Here is a 21,582-nt window from a genome sequence, read left to right as displayed (position 1 = left end):
GTTGTCTGTGAGCCATGAAACCTCCCTGACTCTTTCAATTTCCCTGACCTCTAACCACGTTCTTACTCTGTGGATGTAAGCGCGGGTAACTGCAAAGAAAAAAAAAATGCTATCTGGGTAAAGATGCTGATACAACTTCACTCAGATTCTTGGGTTGGGGATGCCTTAGAGAATTGGAAATCTACATGATTATAAACAGAGGCAGATGGGAAAGAGCAAATTTACTGTGTCCTTATTAGATATGGAACACAGAGCTTTGGAACATAACATCTTATTAACCCTGTTTTCACAAACGAGCACAGTAAGACTCGGAGCTGCTGAGTCCTTGGCCAAGGTCCCCCAGGCAGAAGGATTTCTGCCTTGAGCATCTGTAATAGTTTCATGGCTCTTCTACCACTTGGATGCAGCAAGTGAGGGGCCCAGAGCCAGACTGTCGACGCCCAGGGAGGCAGGCAGTCTAGGCTGGGGCTCCAGAGTTCTGCGTAAGCCCTCACTGTCCCAGAAAGTTCTAACTTAGAACCAATGACTCTTGGCTGGAGACTTCCCACAGACATTCCTTACCCAGCATGCTTAGAGAGGAATGTCTGCCATCTACTGAAACGGCATCGAGGGCTCTCAGTGACTTGCTCAGCTCACCTCTGCAGCCTGGCACTCTGCTTCGCCTGTGTACACAATTGAATTCCCAAAGAGGAGGGAAGTGTTTAACCCACACCCACCCTACAGCCTCACGCCCACCCTACTGCCCTGGATGGGCTGGGATTTTGTCTCCAAGCTTGTCTTTGTGTTTCGAATCTTACTCACTCTTTCAAGACCAGCTCAAACCTTCCACAAGGCTCAGACTCCAGATACCACTTGCAGCTTGTTAGAAGGGACTTTTCCTTTCTTAGACTATTGACAGCCCCTTTTGCACCTTGGGCATAGGTGGGTATGTCTGGCCAGCAGCTATTTCCTCTTCCTGGACTTTTCCTTTGGAGGCCACTCTTTCTTATCCAGCTTTCTAAGTGTCAACAAAGGGCTGCCTTAGGGGTTGGGCCCTCCCTCTCTCCTGCCCTCCCAGTTAGTGTTTGAGAGGGACCGGTGAAATAAGGCAGCTAACCCAGAGGGAGTCACCAGACTTCTGTGGCAGTTTTTTTTCACTAGGCCTGCTGAACTGATGATTACAACTCACTGTTTTGGGCACTGTTGGTGACTTTCTTTGCTACTTCATCAACCTGGGGAAACATCTAATGGAGAGGAAAGCAGAGGAGGGAGGGAAGGACGGAGAGAGAAAGGGAGTAGGAGAGGAGAGAGACTTTGTAGTGCTGAAGACATCTTTAAGAAGCTAATATACCTGTAGTAGACCTTCCCATGTCTGAGTCAAATGACTCTAATCGTTGCTTTCCAATGTGTTGTGTGGGGCTTTTGGTCACTCATGACTGACACTTATTACCCACAGGCTCTTCCCACAGACCCCTGGTGTCCCAATTCTTCCTGTCCACAGCTTGTCTCCCTTGGTGAATGTGTCTCCACAGCAAATGCAAGCTCACATCTCCTGGCTTTGGGCCAGTCATGGGAGAGAGGAAGTATCTGGGATCAGAAAGTGTCAAAGTGCTAGGGTCATTGCTCACAGTTGCCTTCGGGGATTTGAACATATTTTGTGTCGTCACCAGTGCTGAAGCCTGAAGAGAGCTTGTCCAAAGTTGCTATGTGTAAGTCCCTGAGGCTGAGTCCTCTTACCTGATAATTTTATTTATCTACCATCTCTGTTAAACCCATGCAATAACTGTGCCAACTTCAGGTCAGGCATTGTGTTAAATGCTGGGAATCTGCAGTAATTATATCAAAGTCCCCAACCAGGGAGGGACAGAGAGTAGAACTGTCACTGTGCACATCACTTACTCCTTTGAGTATCTGTACCATGAGAGGTTTTTTTTTGTTTGTTTTTATTTTTGAGATGGGGATCTCCATTATAGCACTGGCTGTCCTGGAACTCACTGTGTATACTAGGCTGACCTTGAACTCACAGAGATCCACCTGTCTCAGCCTCTTAGTGCTAGGATCAAAGTTGTGCACCATGCCTCCCATTGGAGGTTTAATGTCCTAGTCCATCCAAAGTCATTTGTTAGTTCTTTGTGCATAGTGAAAGCTCAGTCAATGGTGAAACATCTAAGGCATGCACGTGAATATGTATAATTATAAATGGTGGTAGCCTGTGTAAGAAACTGGGCAGCCTGAGGGTAGGAATGGAAGAACGGAGGTGGGGAGTGATGGAGTGGAGTCGTCTCTGAGTTGGAGGCATACGGAAAGAAGGGAAGGAGCCACAGGTGAGGACCACCAGTGCATCATGGGAGAGGAAACAACATGGGAAGGCCTAAGGTAGAAAGAGGCTAGGAGTGTGGCCATGTGGCTTGTGTGGCTTCCCATGGATGTGATGAAGGGTGATGCTGGAGATTCAGGAGAGGACAGTGGGCAGGCCTTGTAGGATGCAGAGGCCCAGGTATTCTTCGGGAGAGGGGGAGATGGAGCGATACTCACTTGCTAATGTACTCCCCAGTGAGGATGACACTACAGGTCTGGCATTTGAAACAGCTGACATGCCACTGCTTGTCCAGTGCCAGGAGTGACTGGCCATGCTTAATCTCCTCTTTGCACCCAGCACAGTCTGCAAAGACAAAAGTAGGACATCATGGGTCCCTTTGACTTTCTGCCATCATCCCACGCCATGGGAACCCAGCCCCGGATGCCATTTTCCCCTCACTCTGGTGCTGCCAGTACCCAGAGACCTTACCAGACATGAGGAAGGGTTGCCAGAGCTCTGGCCTGTGGGAAAGGACCACGGAATGAGGAGGAAGGAACAAGCGTCCTTACTGCTCACCATGACCACTATTATGACCACTATTCGTCCAAGCTCATTCTCCCTGCTGTCACCCCAGTGCCGGCCATACTTGCATCACCGAGAAGCCTGCGCATGCTCCAGTGCAGCCCCCATCTAATTTCACCATGATCTCTGCATGGTGGAATTTGAGAGCCCTGTTTCTGGAGACAGGCTGCATCTTTCCATTCCTCTTTAGGAAAGGACCACACGGTGCTCCCTTTTCTTGGTCAACTTGACAGGATTTAGAATTCTATAGACACCCACATTTAGATGTGAGGGTATTTCTATAGAGTCTGAATTGAGGGAGGGAGATGCTGCCCTGAGAGTGACTGGCACCACCCTATGGGCTGGGATCCCGGACTAGGTAAAGAAGAGAAAAGGAGAAAGTTCGCTGTCCCAGCGCCTGCATTCTCTTTCTTTGCTGTTTGGTCTGCTGAGATGTGTGAGCGCATGCCCACTGCCACAGCGGTGACTCGCTCACGCTGCCATGTTTCCCCTGCCATGATGGTCATGATGCTATATTCTCTGAGCCATGAACCAAAAGAAATGTCTCTTTATTAAATGGTTACTTGCCAAGTATTTGACCACAACAAGAAAAAAAAATAACTAGAGAAAGACCATACTTGTGTTTTGTGCTGAAGCTATTTTCTTGCCTGGCCTGGTGCTAGGCACAGAGTGGAAACTCAAAGGATATTTGCTGAAGAAAATAGGAATGACTGGATCTCACGGTGCTCAGGCAAAGGAGCGAATTTACCATGCTCATCTTTCTCCAGCATGCAACAATCAGTGTCTGAAAAGACTGTCCCAAACCAGAAATATGGTTTTGCTCTCTGTCACCGTCACCCTGGAACCAGAGCTGGAACAGAAAGTAGGATGGGGTTCAGTGGTCTGGTCTGTCTATTGTTCAATGAATGTAAAGAGGGGTGGGAGGGGCAGGAAGTGGAGCCAGCATCCAAAGTCATTGGGAAATCCTGGGAATTCAGGTCTTGCTGATCGGAGGGTTGATTTTAGGAGAGGAAAATGGTCACTGGGCAAAGTTTACCAGAGGTCAAACCTCCTTACTGGCATCACAAGACACACGCACACTTTGGAGCATACAAGGAGAAGCCACATATAGACTTGGGGGAGCCTGGCTAGACAGACAGTCCTTAATCTGGCCCTGAAGAGGAGCTGGTGTGTCTAGGAAGGGTTGGTGTGTTTAGAAGGTTGTGGGGAGAATCTGGGACTCCCATGTGTAGAGTCAATTTATACAGCATTGAACACGTGGCTGCCAAGCACCATTTCCAACATCCCTGAGCATTAGCTGGGGTGGGATGGTCCCCAACTGTAAAATGCTTTAAGCCTTCAGATAGGCTAGAGAACAAGGTGCTTGGAGATTTAGCTCCCCCTTTCACTTTTTTGGAATCAGTACCTAAGTCTCCCTGTTAATTAAATTATCCCCTCCAATAAAACTGCAGGTTTAAAAATTCAATGGCTTTGGTAGGTCAGGTGCCTCCTCCGTGTCCAGACGGACAGCATCTGGTCACACTTTCTAGGTCATAAATATGACGCTTGTGTTTCTGTGGCTCCTTAAGAGGACCTAACAATTACAGAGGGGCTCCAAGTTCATAGAGCACTTGGTCCAGTGTCTCAGCCAGGGCAGGAATCTATCTTTGACAGGTGGTGCTTATTTTACACTTTATTACACACCAAAGACTCAGCCCTTCTTGAGTCAGTTTGTGCCGTGTTTGGGCAGGCATGGCTGTCAAGGATGTCTCCTTTCTGTGGAGCTAGGGCTCGACCCTGTCACTTATATATCCAGGAACACTCTTTTCTTTTCCTCCATGACGGTTCCTTCAAATAACAAAACGCAACCATGGTCTGTCTCTCCCTCACCCTCCAGATATTATGTTTCACTTGCTATGGTCATCCACAGTCACTTGGGAATGCTATGTGGTAGACACTGTGTTAACCATTAATAAAACTCTCTGACTCTTCAATAAGACTTCCTGGGTGATCGTCTGTTTGCAGAAATGGCCACATTCCAGTAGAAGTACCATCTGAGCAATAGGGACACACCTGAGATGAATTTAGCACTCTAAGGTACAACCAATTAGGGGCTGCTGGGGTGGAGTGGCTGGAGGCTGGGCTGAGAGCCGGTGGAGGGGGTGGTGAGCAGCTAGCTCAGGCAAGAGTCTTCTCCAGCCTTACTCTTCTCAGTGTCTTCCCTACGACCAGGTCAGTAGAGCTAATGCAGGCCTCACATAACGGGTCGTTCTAGTTCTTGTGTTTTTCACCCACATCCTGTGTGTTACCAAATCTCTGATCTGAAGTCCGAGTCATTCTCCTTTGAAGGGAAGCCCTGCTTCTTCCTTTTAAGGATTCTTAGATGTCCTTTATTTGTGGGTTTTCTTTCTCTATTACTCTGCTGGTCTTCCCTTGTACGGCTTCCTGTTTCCCGAAATTTTTTTTCTCCCTTTTTCTTCTTTCAGTCTTGTCTACTCCCCTCTGGGGGTCCGTGGGTCTGGTGCCATGAGCAGGGTTGGGAGAGTCACTCCCTGTCCTTGGTGATTTTGCTGAGCCAGCTACCCACTCCTCTCTATTCCAAAATTACAGCCTTCAGCTGGCGGAAAGCACAGTGCCCCCACCTGTTCCTCTCAGGTCTCTCACTTTAGTATCCAGGCCTCTAGAGATCCCAGGCAGCCATTTTTAGTCTGGCTGCCTACATCATCATCCATTTAGGTCAGCAAAAGTAAGCAGACTCCGTGAGTCACCGTGAGTTGCTCATCCTGCTTTAGACAACCTGTCTAGGAACACGGGGGCTTTCCATTTAAAAAGACACACTTTTGCTAGAGGGTGTTGAATAGTCTCAGAGCCAGATCTTATGCCTTCACCCTGGTGCTCCTTCGGAAAAGCCATTTATGATCTTCAAGTCTCTGTTTTCTTACTTTTAAAACAATTACTGCCTTCGTGACTAAATGAGATATTAACTGTTCCTTTATTACAATGCCTGGCAATAGAATAAAGGCCGGAAGGGGGGATGGTGAAATAGCAGTGGTGATGATGGTGGATAGTGGTAATGGAGGAGTTGCTGGTGATGGTACCTGTGCTAATGATGATAATGACCGAGATGGTGATGTGGTGACTGTGGTGACTTGTGGTGGTGATGGTGATGATGGTGGTTGTGAGAATGTTGGTGCTGGTGCTTCTGCTAGCGATTCTTCTTTATGAGATCTATGGGGAGGTGTTTTTTTTTTTTTCATATGATAACTTAATTTTTCCCTTTTCACAGTTCACGACTATATTCCTTGGAGTAAACAGTATTCTTGCTTTTCCAGAACATAGCCACCCTGCAGAGATGAAACTTCACACGCTCGTATAGCTTGAGAAAAGACTAAGTCTTTGTCCATTTCCCTTCCCCTGGTTTGTTTTTCTCCATCGTTCGGATATGGCTTTAGTTCTCTCTATTTCTTGGGTGCTCAGGAGACATTTTCTGTGCCCTCTGGCCGGGGATTCCATGCATTTGTAGCACAGTCAGTGATTATCGTGGGAGAAAATACTTCAAGGAAATCTTCTCTGTGGATCCTTGGGTGAAGGCCTTTAATTCTGCGATAAGCCAAAGACCTTGGTTCCCCTGGAAGCTGCTCATGTGCTCACTTGTTTTTTCTTTCTATCCCCTAACTTTCCCTTGTTTTTCTCACTATCCCAATCTGCAAAATTATAGAGGAGACATTTTAGAATCTCTTTGTTAGAAATCTCTTATAGAATGTTCCCATAGTAGACGTTCACTCGAGAAAGCCTGCTTCTTGTCTGAGACCCCAGTGCACACACAGTGCACACACAGAGAAACACACAGTGCACCCGAGAGAATTGACACTGGACCTAGGAATCTTATTCTCAATGCTCCTTTGATGTGTTTTCTACATTAAACTTGGAGTAAGCCAGCCTTTCTGCTTGCTGTAAGCGAATACCAGAGAAAAACAATTTAAGGGAGAAAAGAGTCCTTTTGGCTTGTGGTTTTGAGTTGTTTCAGCCTGGTTACGGAGGGTCATTTGTCATCTTAAAGGATGACATCCTAAAGGATTCACCAGCCTAAAGGGTGCTGCTGCCCACTTTAGTTAACCCTCTGATTTGTAGTCTAAACAGTTATGTTAGCTTGATCCCTGTGCGCTTTGCACAACACCCTGCGAGGATGGTAAAGCAGCCCATTATTATTTCATAGCTGGGGAAATCAAGTCTTAAGGAGGCTACCAGACCATTCGTCTCCTGCAGAAGGTTGGCAGCCTCACAACTCAAGCTTGCGTCCCTCTGTACTCCACACATGGGTCCGCTGGCCTCTGGACTCCAAAGAAGATAAGCCACAGAGCCACAGCCCTTATCCCAAGCTTCAGTCGTTTTGGCATGGGAACGTGATTTCAAAGAGATATGAAGGCTACCTGAGTGCACACTCAGCCATCTCAAGAGAAAACCTGGCCAGAGCAATAGATTGTTCTTGAGTATCATCAAGGACACTGGAGGAAGAGCCCTGAGCATCACATCCCAGGAAAGGATCTGACTGCACTGAAAGGAAAGGCAGGCATGGGAGGGAGACCATTCCTTGCCTCTCCCATCAGCTCGCTATGGCTAGGCGGACTGTAATGGAGCCCCTGGGAGCTGAGGGCTGCTGATGCGGAGGCTTCTTGGCTCACCCTCCTTGGTGTGATGCATCTGAAGCATGCTGACTGTGCTGGTGCCATGGCTGGCTGCCTCGGTTCCCACACAGTAATGCAGCACAGGAGGCTAATGGGTTTTCATTGATTCTCTTGATGGGGCCAGCCAGGGTGTCATATAACATGAAAGATCACTGGAGCTCAGTGTGGCTTAGGAGAACCAGGGGGTTGGGTCTGTGTGTGCTTGTGGGTGCAGGCAGGCAGTCCACAGCTCTATAAGGGCATCTAGGAACAGAGATGTAAACATCTGGCCACTACACACACTTGAATGGATGGACTGTGTAGCGTAGTGTAGTGTAGAACTGCTCTAAGACACACTCTCAACTCTCAATCTATACTTGCCCCTCAAATCTGTGGCTTTATAAAATATACTATTATTTCATCATGGTGGATGCCTTTCTCATGACAAGATGTTTTTCTCAACCTTAGGAACAGCTAAGGAATCACCCACAAAGCTCACACAGAATGATGGCACCAGATCCCATTCTCTCAGGTTTGAGATGAGCCCAGAAATCTGTCTTTTCACAAGCTGATGATCCACAAGGCTGACCCAGTGGTCTTGGGATCATACTCCGTGAGGCACCAGCACAGCCCGTAGGGTTTATTCCCAGGGCATTCCTGACTTCTTTCATGAGCTTTAACTGCACTGCTTAATGGAGCTTCTACAAATTAAGAACTACTGGTAACAAAACACCTGATCGACCGTGGTGCAGAGCCCTCAGTACATAGGACCAGGAATCCAGCTCATCCTGGAAAAGAGCTACTCAAGTAGCTGGCAGGTGGCTCGGGCATCACTGCATATAGCTAAGTAACCCGTCTTCCCCAAGTTGTGCTGTAGAGCCTGTGTCTGGGCTGTATGTCAGCTGGGTCATGCTTCAGTATCCATGGAGGGTGGGACCTGGGACCCTCCCCGTTTCCCTCCAGGACAGAGTCCTTGGGAGGACAGTACTCATAGACAGGTGCCTGTGGGGAGGACTCACGGCTTGGTCCGCGGATCTTGATGGGCTTACTGCTGGTCATGGACTGGGAGCACGTCTGGCAGACACATTCTTTACCACTGAAGGTCACCTTGTCTCCAATCGGGAAAGGCTTCCTGCAAGGAAATGAGGAAAGAGAGTCCGTTTCTCCGGCCTGAAGCTCCTGTGGCTACTGCTGATTGGCAAAGCCCGGGCTTGGGTATTCTCTAAGATGTGTAGCTTGCTTTCTAAAGCATCCAGCAGGGCAAGTGCCATTCAGAATGACAGTCTGGCTAAAGCACTCAGGGTCTAGGGGGCCAGAACCGGATGATGCATTGGGCTATTTATATCACGTGACAACGGTAAGTCATACTGTGGCTGTGAGCACATGCTCCCCAGCTGTAATGGACAAAGCGTTCGTCCTATCTCTATGTATCAAGAGACCATGTGGGCCCCAAAGTTGCCAATCCTTCCTTTTCGCTACATGGACAGTCCTTAAAACGCTCTTCCTAATGAGAAGATTATCATTCTCCCCACACCACTGCCGCCTCCTCCTCTGTGTTTGTTCAGTTTCTCCAGGCAGGGGGGTCTCAAGCTCATACATCTGCCTGCCCAGCCAATGATAAAGGACTCACAGATCTCCAGTACCACCAACGAAGTTGAGTGGCTGCTTTTGCTTATGTGGTGTGGGGTACCTGTCACGTGCGTGCGCTCTGAGGTTAGGTCCTAGCAAGTGGCCCCACTTGTCTTTTTATCAGCAACTTGGGACACTGGAAGGAAATCTGGGGTGGGAATTAGGGTAATTACGTCCTCACTGTTCCGATTTGTTATTATTTTTACACAGCCATTAGTCAGAAATTCTAACTGGTTACTCTATTTGGCAACTAACCAGTGATGATTTTACAGGGGAAAATAATTAATCAATACTTTCTTTTCCCAAATAAAAATACACATGTACTCAAATCATATTTTGCTTATGACTTAATCAGAGATGGCCATTAAATTTTAACACATTTGTGGGCAGGGCTGAGGTTGCCTTCATTTTGTTTCCATCTCCTTAATGTGTTGCTTGGCATGCGGCAGGGTCTTGGTGTGCACTGCTAAATTAACACGTGGTTGAGCTGTCTGGCAGGGAAGTGGGCAGAGAGGAGCTGTCCTGAGAATGGTTGGACGGCTGTCACGGTGGGACAAGCAGGCACAGCGCAGGCCGGTCACCGGCCACAGGTCTCTGCACACACCCTGTCTGTCATCTTCACGAAACCAACGAGGCTGCAGTGGATTTGACCTCCACTACGGAGGCTTACACAGATGAGGCCAGATACTAGGGTCATTCTTTCAGCCAGAGATAGTGTTGGGAGGATGGAGGAAGGCTATCAGCGGACATCCTTGTGCTACCTGAGGACGAGAGTGTAGAAGCCTGGGCCAGATAGCTTCTTGGCTTCCAGACTAATTTCTGAGGGATAAAGTCCTTGGTGGTTTTCTTGGGAAATGAAATGCTGCTGAGCATGGTGTTAGGATCCTTTTCCTGCTGTCATCATAGGTCAAACCAGTGCTTTAAATCAGACTACATGGGACAAGATGGGATCTAGCTGCTGGACGTTTTGAAACCTGCGGCCCTGCCAGAACAGTCCATCCTCAAGTTTCCAGAAACCCAGGGCCTAGTATAAGGCCTATATGCTCCTGAGTTGCCTGGGGAAGGCCATGTCTTCCTCTCTCCTGGGGCCTACCCAGTATCCCTGGTCTCCTAGGGTACTCACCTGCACAAGCTGCACACGAAGCACTTAGGGTGGTAGGTGCGGCCCAGCGCCGAGATGACCTCACCCGTGATGAAGTCCCGGCAGCTATCACAACGGGTGCCGTAGAGCTGCTGGTAGTCCTGGGTGCAGATGTACTCCTGATTCTTGAAGAAGAAACCCGACTGGGCCAGGCCGCAACCGCACACTTGGAGGAACAAGGGAAGAAACAGTGCAGGTTGAGTCTGAGAGAATCGGTAGGCAGAAGGTCCTTACTGGGGGAAAGGCTGGTGTCTGACTGTCATCAGGAGCCATCGGGTGGTGACATATCAGAGCTCATGGGCCTTTGGGTCATCTGCATTAGATCATATGGCACTCTTCAGAGGTAGATGTGTCAGTCTGGTTTGGACTCCCAGGCCTGGGTTTGCACACAACTCGGTTGCTACTGATGTATATTCCTTGGGGATCGTGGATATTGTACAGTCTTTTCAACACACTGAATTTCAAGGCCTTGGGGCTCTCAACATGCCACGGAGCTGGCAGTATCATGAATCTGAGAAAGCAACACTCATTGAAAAAAAAATCCTCTGGGAGACTGCTATAAGCTTGACTCTCTACCAGGTCAAGAGCAATGTGGAGATTGCCAGCTCCAAATCCTTAACAGGAGATAATTTGGGTTGGCAATGGGATGGCAAATGTGAGGTGTCCAGTTGGTTCTTGCTGCAGACAATAGCAGGGTTGGTTTGTTTCTAGGCGTGGATGCAAAATACACAATCCCTGAACTGCAAAGAGGCAAATGTGTCTCCAGAGAGACAGTGCCATGCATTATGGGTGATGTGGCCATTGCGTAGGTACAGACAGCAGGGAAAAGGAAGAAACCAGGTCAGTGTGGAGGGAGGGGCTATGGGAGGACCCTTGGCTCAGGAGGCATCCACGTGAAGCACTGACAACATGAAATGCAACAGAGCACAGATGCAGGAAGCTGCCAGCCACAGATGTACCCCGTGGGACTGGGACACAGCAGAGTCTGAGGGAGTGAAAGGAAGGCACACAGGAAAGGATGGTTTCAACCCACTGGGAGGAAGGCAACAGTCCTGTTTAAGAAATTCAGGTTTTGCATATGTGGGATAGCTCCTGGGCTGGGGGTACTAGGGGTGAGGCGAGATATCCCAGAGGCCACAAAACAATGCTGGCTTTTGCCATTGCTCTTGGCCAACCACCAGAACTTGATGGCTCTACCTATTGCTGAAAACAACGCACACTTTGATCATGGGACTCAGAGAAATCAAGCCGATATTGACTGGGAAGCATTCTCCTGCCTGGCACTGTATGGAAATAAAGAACAGTTAGGTAGGAGAAAAACAGGTGGATGCATAGGTATCCGAACAACCAAATTTATGGGGAGCAAGCCCCATCAAAGGAATCTGCTGTGTGGGAATAAGATTCCCCAATAGGAAGTTCATTATGAAATGAACGTGATAAGCTATGGAAAGAGGCTGCTTCTTCCATGGGAACGAAAGAGTCTCAGAGACAATGAAACCACAGCAGACAGAAGACGTCAGTTCAGCCAAAAGCAGAATGGGTCAGTCAGGAATCAAAGGAAGGTAACTGGACAGGTCCCTAGGTCCCGTGTCTAGTTCCCCTTGTCTGTACCTATCTGGAGACTGTCTGGTAGCCTGGGTTTCCACATGGGCTGCCATTGGGTAGAAAAGGCCTTGACAACACAGCTAGCCTAAAGAGTTACAGTTCTCTGTACAGTACCCGGCAGGTACTCTGGCTTTTGGCACCGGTTCCTTGAGGATTTGGGTGGCTACAAGGCCGCTCTCTCAAGCCTGGCCAGTGGTAGGGAAACTAACAGAATAGTTTCCAAGCCCGTCGATCTGCGGAGCCAGCTTTTCATGGGTGACATCACTTCAGCAAACACTGTTTCATTACTGAGAGTTCTGCAAAAGGAGCTGGGCTGGAAATGGGAGAGCCTTTCAGAGGCGAACAAACATGCCTAGCAAGTGTTTGCTTGCTTCTGTAGGCTGGCAGCAGGCTTCAGACAGTGGGGGATGGGCTGACCTTGGAATTAGATCACTGGGCCCTAGTCTCATCCTTGCTATTAAGTCTCTGAATGATTACAAACTTGGCCTTCTCCTTCCTGGGGCCTCAGTTTATTTCTGTGCAAACTGAAAAGGCTGACAATTTAGAACTGACCTCCTATGGGCCCACGAGAAGAACTTGGGGCTTGTTGTGTGTCTGAGCATTTTGAATTCAGTCTGAAGTCTTGCTGGGTGGATGGTGGAGACAGTGGTCACAGGAAGCCAGGAAGGGCTCAATTTTCAGGCACCGTGAAAATTCGTCCTCTCAAACAATACCTGGCCTTGGGAGCAGGCAGAAGCAGAGCACAGGCTGTTCTGGGCACGCAGGTGGTAGATCAATTGCTTCATGGAATTAGTTGGGTCATGGCCTACTACCTCATTGGAAACAGCTCCTGTTTTTCCCTTCTTTTTTTTTTTTTTTTTTTTTTTTTTCTCCTTTGTTTTCTCTGCCAGCTCCACCTCCAGAGTCATCTCTCCCAGTGGAGAAAACCAGGAGGCCATGAGAAAACTCGGAACAATCAGTTCCTTCATTTCCTCCAAGGAGCTTGAGGAGGAAGTTTATGGTAGGAAGGATGTAAAAGTTGATAAGAATCTTAGGGACTCCTGGAAATACAGTAGGGAGTAGGGAAGGGGGCAAGGAGCAAAAAGGAGCGGTACAGCAGGTACGGATGAGGCCAGGCGGAGCCTCACACACGTGGCACAGGCTATGTGAGAATGAGTACACCTGGATAGTTATTATGCGTGCACGCACACACACACACACACACCACGTGTAAAAGTCTGATGATTTAAAAAAAAAAAAACTACTTGGGTCTGGGGAGATGACTCTGGGTAAAGCTACTGCTCCCCAGGCAGGAGGACCTGAGTTTGGATACTCAGAACCCATGTAAAGCCAGCCCAATAGAGCACATCTGTAACCTCTGCACACTTATAGTGAAATGGGAGGTAGAGACAGCTGGCCTGGAGTATGTATGAACAAGGTAGAAAGTGACCTCTGACCTCTACTTGGGGAGATACACACACTCTGTTTTTTCTTCTCTACTCAAAGATAAACACAAAACCAAAGTAGATCATATGGCTGGGCAGTAAGAAAGGCAGATTACCCAATTAAAAATGCTTGTGGAAAATGCACATGAATGTTATCTGCGAACACACTGCCTGGAAGTCGCTCTCACACACAGCCACAGCAGATGCCCAAGAGAAATGGACATTCCAGGTGTTGCATAGTTTTAGTTCCCTCCCTCTTCTGTAGCTCCTTTGTGAGGTGAGGGGCTAGCTTGTTACTAGGGAGATGCTAGGTCTAGGACCCTGCCAGAGAAATCAAGACGGTCAAGACTAGATTTTCTGAAATTTCAAGATTATAGTTAGAAGGGCCTGGAGGGCAATTTAATTCAATATTTAAAACATTTTAATTGTGAAATATGTAACACATGAGAAATACATCTGTACAGTTTAAGGAATAATTCAAATTTGTACCCACACGCCTGTCCCAAGTTTCTGAACTAGGACATTCTCGGCACCTGAGAAACCTGTCTGTAACCCCCCCCCCCCGATAGTGCCCCCTTTTCGCAGGTCACTGATTGGGTTTTTATTAGCCCTTTACTTTACTTTGTAGGCTACCATTTATGATATATCCATACATAATGGGTCACTTAGTACAGCCTGTGTCTGATGTTGTCACTGCTGGACCCTTTTGCATGTATCCTGTGCTTGCTCAGTCTCTGGGGGCTGTGTAGAAGTCACGTGGGGTGGATGCAGCTGCAGAGGCTGTCGCATGGCTGAGAACCAGCTTTGGCAAGTGCTGCTCCTACGACACTGCTGCTATGAGCATCGCTATCTGCCTTCTAGTTTTCCCTTCTTTTTCCTAATCGATGTTCCCACCAGCAGATCCCATAGATCCTCATTCTTACTAATAAATACTTGGGGAGACCTGAGTTTTCAACATAACATATGTGAAATGGTATCAGAGTGTGACTTTAAATTTCATTTTCTTGATGATTAGTGAATTTGAGAATATCTTCCTATGTTTATGGGCCATTTGTATTTCTTGCACGGTAAAAGGCTAAAATCTTTCACCCACTGAAGCTTTTAGAGGTGTTTTAGCTCAGAAATGAATCCCTTTCATTTGCCACCGTTAATACCTGTAGTGTCGGTCTTCTTTATGTCTTTGGATGAAGTCACATCCTCAGATTTTTTTCCCCCGGGTGTGTGTGTGAGAAAGAGTTTGTTTAGCCTACAACTTCAGGTTACAGTCCATCACTGTGGAGGAGTCAAGTCAGGCGCCCAGGCAGCATCACAAACATAATCACATCCACAGTCAAGAGCAGAGAGAACAAAATGCACCCGCCTTTCCCAGCTTGCCTGTGCTTAGTACCCAGGACTAAGTAGCCCGTGAGTTTTCTTAACTCTTATACAGGGTCCACTCAAGAATTGGTGTCTCCCACATGCTGGGTATGTCTATCCATGTCAATTAACAATCAAGACAAACCCCATAGACATAGCCCCAGGTCAACCTGATCTAGACAGATCCTCACTGTGACCCCCTCTGAGGTGATCCTATATTGTGATAAATTAACTGTTAAAATTATCCAGAGCAACATGTGTCCTGAAGATGCTCAGCCATGAGCTTTATCACTGAGACTCTGGCACACAACCTCAGTTTTTACGCTGTCAATTTCCCATTGTTTTCTACATGGCTTGAACGCTCTGTATCCCATTTAAGAAATGCTTCCCTACTCTGAAACCCTAAAAGGATGCCTTGATGTTGTTTTCTAGAGGTTTGGTTGTGCTCTCCATATGGCTGCAGTCCACCCGTCTGGGATCGACATTAGTGAGGGCTATACGGTAGGGATTCAGTTTCCCCCACATGGAGAGTTAATCACGTCTGTGCTGTTTATGAAGCAGCTTAATTGTTCTCCAGTGATTAGCAACAGACCTGTTTCCTTTTGTGCTTTGTTCTGGTTCTATATTCAGTTCTGCTGGCTATCTACCGGTCCTTAGACCATGACCCCATGTGTCAGTAACGTACACACTAACAATAAATGGTGAAGGCTGGTAGGGTAGTCCCTTGGCTCTGCTGCTGGTCTTCAGGGATGTGGACAATCACAGACCCTTTGCCAAGAATTCAATTTTAACAGACTCTTAATTTCCATGGGAAATTTTATGGAATATACTAGAATTGCTTTATATTGATAATTTATCCAGTATGGCACTGTCATTTTAAATTTATTTTTTCAATGCATTTATGTTATTTTGTATGTATGGGTGTTCTGCTTGCATGTATGTCTGTGTACCACGTGCATGCCTGGTGTCCTCAGAGGTGAGAAGAGGCATCAGATCTTCCAGAACTGGAGTTACAGGTGGCTGTATAGGTGCTGGGAACCAAATCCTGGTCTGCAAGAACAACTAGTGTTCTAAACCACTGAGCCATCTTTTCAGCAGGTCACCTGTCCTCTGAAGGTCCCCAAAGTTTGGGTTTTGGTGGCTGTACCTTGTGACTCTGATTAACCTGTTCCCCTCTTTATACTTCTGTGGCTTGATAGTTAAGTCTAGAAGAGCCAATAGATGTTTGGTTCATTGTACTTTTATGGTTTGGGGTGGGGATAGAATTGACCATTGACTACCACTGTCTTGATACATCTCTTCGTCAGAGCTTTGCAAACTTAAGATAGTCCATTTATCCAGTTCTTTGCTACTGACCCTCCTTTTCTTTTGCAAAGAGGTTTTATCTACAGCTCCAGTGGTTTAATATCTTAGGGAGATACAGGATCACTCAGTTTTAAACATTTTAAAAGTAACTTTTAGTACATTTCGTTTTGACAGGATCAGTTTTTTAACCCAGGTTTTGCAATCTGCTGTTCTGAACTGTTGGGAGCATGTTGTGTTTCCACTCTGGCAGCGCATGCAGTATCTTAGTGCTTTAACTTTAACCCTTGCCTATTTCTCCTTCCTACATAAGTGATTTTTCAGTCCCGTTGTCTGTTTAACTTTATTTGTAGAGAACTCACTTCGGCTTTCTTCATCTGTGCTTTCTGTCTACTCTTTCCTTCCTGTTGTTTTCCTCATTCTCACTTTTAGAGTGGGGTATTTGGCTCACTAATGTTCAAACTTCTTTTCCTGTTATGATTATTTAAGGTTATTGCTGTTGTCTTTTACCACTTAAGATTTTCTACCATAAGTATTTTATACATCATATTTTTTCCTCTTATCACTGCTAAGTATTTTCTATTTTCCATCAAGATTTTACTAATCTTTGCATCTTGCATCTCTTTTCTTCCATCTCCGGGTCCCTTCCCTTCTGCCTACAGAACACACTCCAAAATTTCAGTCCATGAGGGTCTGCTGAAACCAAATCCAGTTTTTGCCTAAAAATGTTCTTTGAGTAGTCTTAATGACACACAATTCCATGCTATGAAATTCAGCTATTTAAAATGTATAACTCAGTCATATTTAGTACACTTTAGTATATTTGGTGTTTTCTTCACATCCAAAATACACTATACACCCATTAAAATCAGTACTTACATTTTTCAACTGCTTCCACCCAGTAATCTTGCTTATTCTCAGTATCTCATATATGCAGATTGAAATGTGTATTTGTGTAGTGTTTCCTGCATGTTCCAAAAGTTCCTTTACATTGGAGAATGTATTTCATTCCTTTTTATTGCTAAGTAATATTTTATTGTATAGACAAAATGTATTTTATTTATGAGTTCATCAGCTGATGGCTATTTAGTCCCTTTTGTTCAACTACTATGAGTACTATGCTATGAACACCATGTCTAATACTTTGAGTGAAAACATTTTCACCTTTTTTTTTTGTATGTGCGCATGTGTATGCATTTGTGCATGTGGGGACGTCAGTCCCTGTGTGTAAGGCACAGGTGTGGTGGTCAAAGGGCAACCATGGTTGTTGCTCCTTAATTGTCTTCTAGCTTTTGTTTGGCCTGCAGCTTTCCCACAAGGCAGGCTAGCTGGTTCATGAGCTCCTAGCAGTCCACCTGTCTCCCCTTCCCATCTCACCATCACTTGGAGTAGCTGCTTTTTACGTAGGGTTGGGGGATCCCGTCTTCACTCTTGGCAATCACTTCCTCAGACTCTGCTTTTATTTTTTCTTAAAATGAAAATCAACCAGGAGTGGAATTTTGAATTCTAGGCTTGACTTAACCTTCTGAGGTACTGTCAGACAGTCTCTAAGACAGCACAGTTGTTTATATTCCCACCAACAGTCACAGTGTCTCTGCATCCTCCTCAACACTTGTATTGGGATTTTCTGATTTTAGCCATCCTTTGTATGGGAACTTGTGTGCATTGTGGTTTGATTTGCTGCCTTTGGATTCTAATGATATTAAGCATTCTTATGGGATATTTGCATAACTTCTTTGGAGAAATGTCATTTCCTTGGTCCATTTTGACACTGGGTTAACATTTTTATCATTACATTATAAAAATTCCTTACATAGCTTGAGCAAAGTGTTTGATTAGATATCTAATAAGTAATTTTTTCTTACATTTGGGACCTGTAAGGAGTGGTATTAGTCCCTGTATAAAGAGCTCTCTCTCTCTCTCCTTCCCTTCCTATCCACCTTCTCTCTACCATACAGAAAGACTTACTATGGTGGCTTCCTGCAAGCCAGGAGGAGTCCCCATTAAAGCCCAACATGTCCCGATTTTGTACTATTAATTTTTTCAGAAATGTCAAAAAAATCTCTGTTTTTAAGTCACTCAGTCAATGGTATTGTTGTGACAACTGGACATTATATTATGTTGATCCAATTGAAATTCAAGCTATCTTAGCAGCATTATCTGTTCACATTCTTAAGGGTGATGTTTAACTTGCCTGTTTTTTTTTCTCTGTTGAGTCTCCTTTTTATATTGTCTGAGAAGCTGGTACCCTGCTCAAGGTCACAACGATTTATTCATCTATTTTCTCTTTAAAATTTTACATTTTAGCCCATATGTTTGTCTTTGAATAATTTTGAGTTAATTTTTATATGTTTGTATGAAACAGTCTATTTTCTGTCTTTTTTTTGTCCGTGAATATTCAGTTTTCCTGGAACCGTTTATAGAAAGATCCGTTTTTCTCTATTGAATTATTTTAGCACCCTTGTTGAAAATAAACTGGCCATAAATATGAAGGTTTATTTCTGGACACGTGATTCTATTCTATCGATTGGTATGTCAATCCCTGTGCTATCACCACACTGCACGGTTATTAGCTTTATTCGTGGCAAGTTTGAGAAGTGAGAAGTGCGGGTCCTCAGTGTTCATTTTCATTGTTTGCTGTTTGTAAATTGATGTGAATTTTATGGACTGATTTATGCTGTCTCGAAGTGCATATGCAGAAGCTTTACCCTCTGCCCTGATGGCATCTGGGTGTGTAGTTGCCATAGGATAATTAGGTTTAGGTTTAGATGGGGCCTTGAGAATAGAGCCCTGTGTAAGCAGTGGTATTAGTCCCTGTATAAAGAGCTCTCTCTCCCTCCCTCCTTCCACCTTCTCTTCACTTACTATGGTGGCTACCAAGCCAGGAGGAGTCCTCATTAAAGCCCAACATGTCCTGATTTTATACTAATAATTTTTTCAGAAATGTCAAAAAATAAATGTCTGTTTTTAAGTCACCCAGTCAATGTATTGTTGTGACAACTGGAGGTGACTAGACATTCTATTATGTTGACCCAGGTGAACACGAGCTATCTTGGCAGCATTATAGTCTAATTCATAAAGACGGAATGGCTTTCTGTGTGCTTCCGCATTTTCTAGCTGTCATAATTTTTATTTTTTGTTATATTTGCTTATATACATTTGCTATTGCAAGCAGAATTTTTAAAAACTGTATTTATTGTGTGTTGCATGTGTGTGCATATGCATGACACAGTGCATATGTGGAGGTCGGAGAACACCTTATGGGAATCAACTCTCCTTCCACCATGTGGGTTCCAGGGATTGAACTCAGATTGGCAGGTCTGTTGGCAAGTGCCTTTGCCCACTGAGACATTTCACCAGTCGGAATTGTTTCCTCAGCTTTATTTTGTTTTTAGCAGTGCTGGGAATCGAACTCATGCTAGGCAAGCGTTCTACGGCGGAGCTATTGCATCTCTAGCTCTCTCAAATTTACTTTCAGATTATTCATTGCCAGTGCATAAACACACAAATGGTTTGGAATATTGATCTTGTGTTCTGAAACATTTAATTTATCACTTCTAATAATTTTTTTCATGTATAACATAGGTTTGGCTATTCATGAGATCATGTTATCTGCAATAGAAACCATTTTCATCCTTTCTTCTCTCTCTCTCTCTCTCTCTCTGGTTTTTCAGACAGGGTTTCTCTATGTAACAATCCAGGCTATTCTGGAACTCACTTGTAGACCAGGCTGGCCTCAAACTCACAGAGATCCTCCTGCCTTTCCACCCGAGTGCTGGGATTAAAGACGTGCGCCACCACCCCAACTCCTTTCTTCTCAACTTATATGCCTTTTGAATTTAATTTTCTTGCCTAACCCAGTATTTCACTGAGCATTAGTGGTGAGATCAGACATTCCCATCTTGTTCTTTATCATATAGGGAAAATTTTAGTCTTTCACCAGCAAGTATGACATTATATGTTGGGTTGCCTTTGTTCTAAAACAATGGTTTCTATGAATACATTACCCTACTTTGATGATTTTTTTCTTCCACTCCACGAAAGAACATCCTACTGTTTTCCGGCTTGCTTGTTGATGTGAGAGCATCAATTGTCACCCTATCCACCATTCAGATGCAGATGATCCGTCTCTGATTTCTGGTTACTTTTGATATTACCGCTTTATGTTTGATGATCTGAGGTTTCATTCTGATGCGTGTAGGCTGCATCTTTTATATTTCCCTGCAGAGTTTTGTTAGACTGCCATAGATAATGTCTATTCTAATATGTAACAGTCCAGTCTCCACCATTTCTGTCATTTCTCTCCTCCATGATTCGCATTTTTGTCTCCGAGTTACCCATTTTTTCTATGTTAATTCTTTGAGGTCTGGCATAAAGCTGAGCTTCTTCCAAAAGGATTATTATTTGCTTTTACTGTTTGTCAAATGTGAAACTTCGTTTTAAATCTCTGACTCTGGAAAACACCTGAACTCATCTGAACTGAACTACCGTCAAAATGGAGGTGCCTCGGCATTCCCTGCCCTCCCATATACTAAGCCATCAATACTACCTTTGGGCAGTGCCAATTCTGAAGAAACTCTTCAGCGTGGGCCCCTACTCTGACTGGGAGGTTTGCAAGGTCCTGGCCACCAGACTCAACCTGGAGGAGCAAGTTGAGACTTAGTTCTAACGGTGCGAGCACAAACAGAAGCAGAAGGGCACCACGGAGCATGCGCTATCTTATCCTGGTCAGCCTGGCTCTGCTAGCTCACAATTGAGCCCTTCTCCTACCCTACCCAGCTAAGCCTCTGGCTCTACCTTTTTACTAGGCATTTTACTGCCAGTGCCTACAACAAGGATGGAGAAGTAGGCCCTCTCTCCATCCACCCAAGAAGGCCTCCCTGCTGGCGAGCAAGCACAGTTGCTTTTAATGGGGCCCGAGTGTGGGTCCAGGTGGGAGTCTTCCCGCGACAACCATACCCCCTGGCTCCTCGAAGTCCTGGAAGCGTTAAGGAGGCTCAGCATCTGAGTAACAAGGCGGAATTGGTATGTCACATAATCTCCAAGGATTCCTGAATCTCTAGAGAAGGCCTTCTGCAGACCCTCACTGACTTGGTTGCAGCGTTCAGCATTCTCTTCTGAGAGGGCTCACATCCCCAAGGCTGGCCCCAGACTTAATGTAGCCTGGGGTGACCTCCAACTCCTGGTCCTTTGCCTCCACTCCACCCTCCCATTTTGGATTTGTTTTATTTTGGAGTTGTTTAGTTTTTGGCCTGATATCTGAAGCCTCCACTTTTCAGGTGCTAGGCTGCTCAACTGTTTGTGAGATTTTTGGTTGTTCAGATTTTCCCCCCATTATTAGATTTTTTTTTCCACTTAGCACTCATTTTACTTTTGGTCAAGCCCTTCTCCTGTGAAGTCTCATGCACCACCTTGCCCTAGAGTTAGTTTTCTGGTGTGTTTCTGTGTGTTTATTAACACCTTTCAACTTGCTTTGTAGGGACCTGTTGGGCTTTCATTTCTATCCAAGGCATATTGAAAATAAAATTATTCATAGAAACTAAAAATATACTTTGAGTCATAAAATGTATACACAGTATGAGTATCATCCATGAATCATGTAAAGGATGGATTCTCTACAGC

At 45.5% G+C, this 21,582-nt stretch overlaps 1 protein-coding gene across 4 annotated transcripts in view; it reads right to left on the bottom strand.

Annotated features, from left to right (window-relative positions):
- Ablim3 (actin binding LIM protein family member 3) overlaps positions 1–21,582 on the bottom strand; it is a 112,610-nt gene that overhangs the window by 47,548 nt on the left and 43,480 nt on the right. For all 4 annotated transcript variants that reach the window (XR_009058292.1, XR_009058290.1, XR_009058291.1 and 1 more), the window contains 3 exons: positions 10,256–10,439; positions 8,523–8,635; positions 2,515–2,641 (listed from right to left, as the gene is read on the bottom strand). Coding sequence is in view for 1 of the 4 variants with exons in the window: in XM_057788485.1 (XP_057644468.1) it covers positions 2,515–2,641; positions 8,523–8,635; positions 10,256–10,439 (424 nt within the window). In the remaining 3 variants the exon portion in view is untranslated. The remainder of the gene's footprint in view (positions 1–2,514; positions 2,642–8,522; positions 8,636–10,255; positions 10,440–21,582) is intronic.

Source organism: Chionomys nivalis, chromosome 14 (genome assembly GCF_950005125.1).
Source record: "Chionomys nivalis chromosome 14, mChiNiv1.1, whole genome shotgun sequence".
Classification (NCBI taxonomy): Eukaryota; Metazoa; Chordata; class Mammalia; order Rodentia; family Cricetidae; genus Chionomys; species Chionomys nivalis.
The sequence above is the reverse complement of the archived record's forward strand: the minus strand, read 5'-3'. Positions and strand labels throughout refer to the sequence as shown.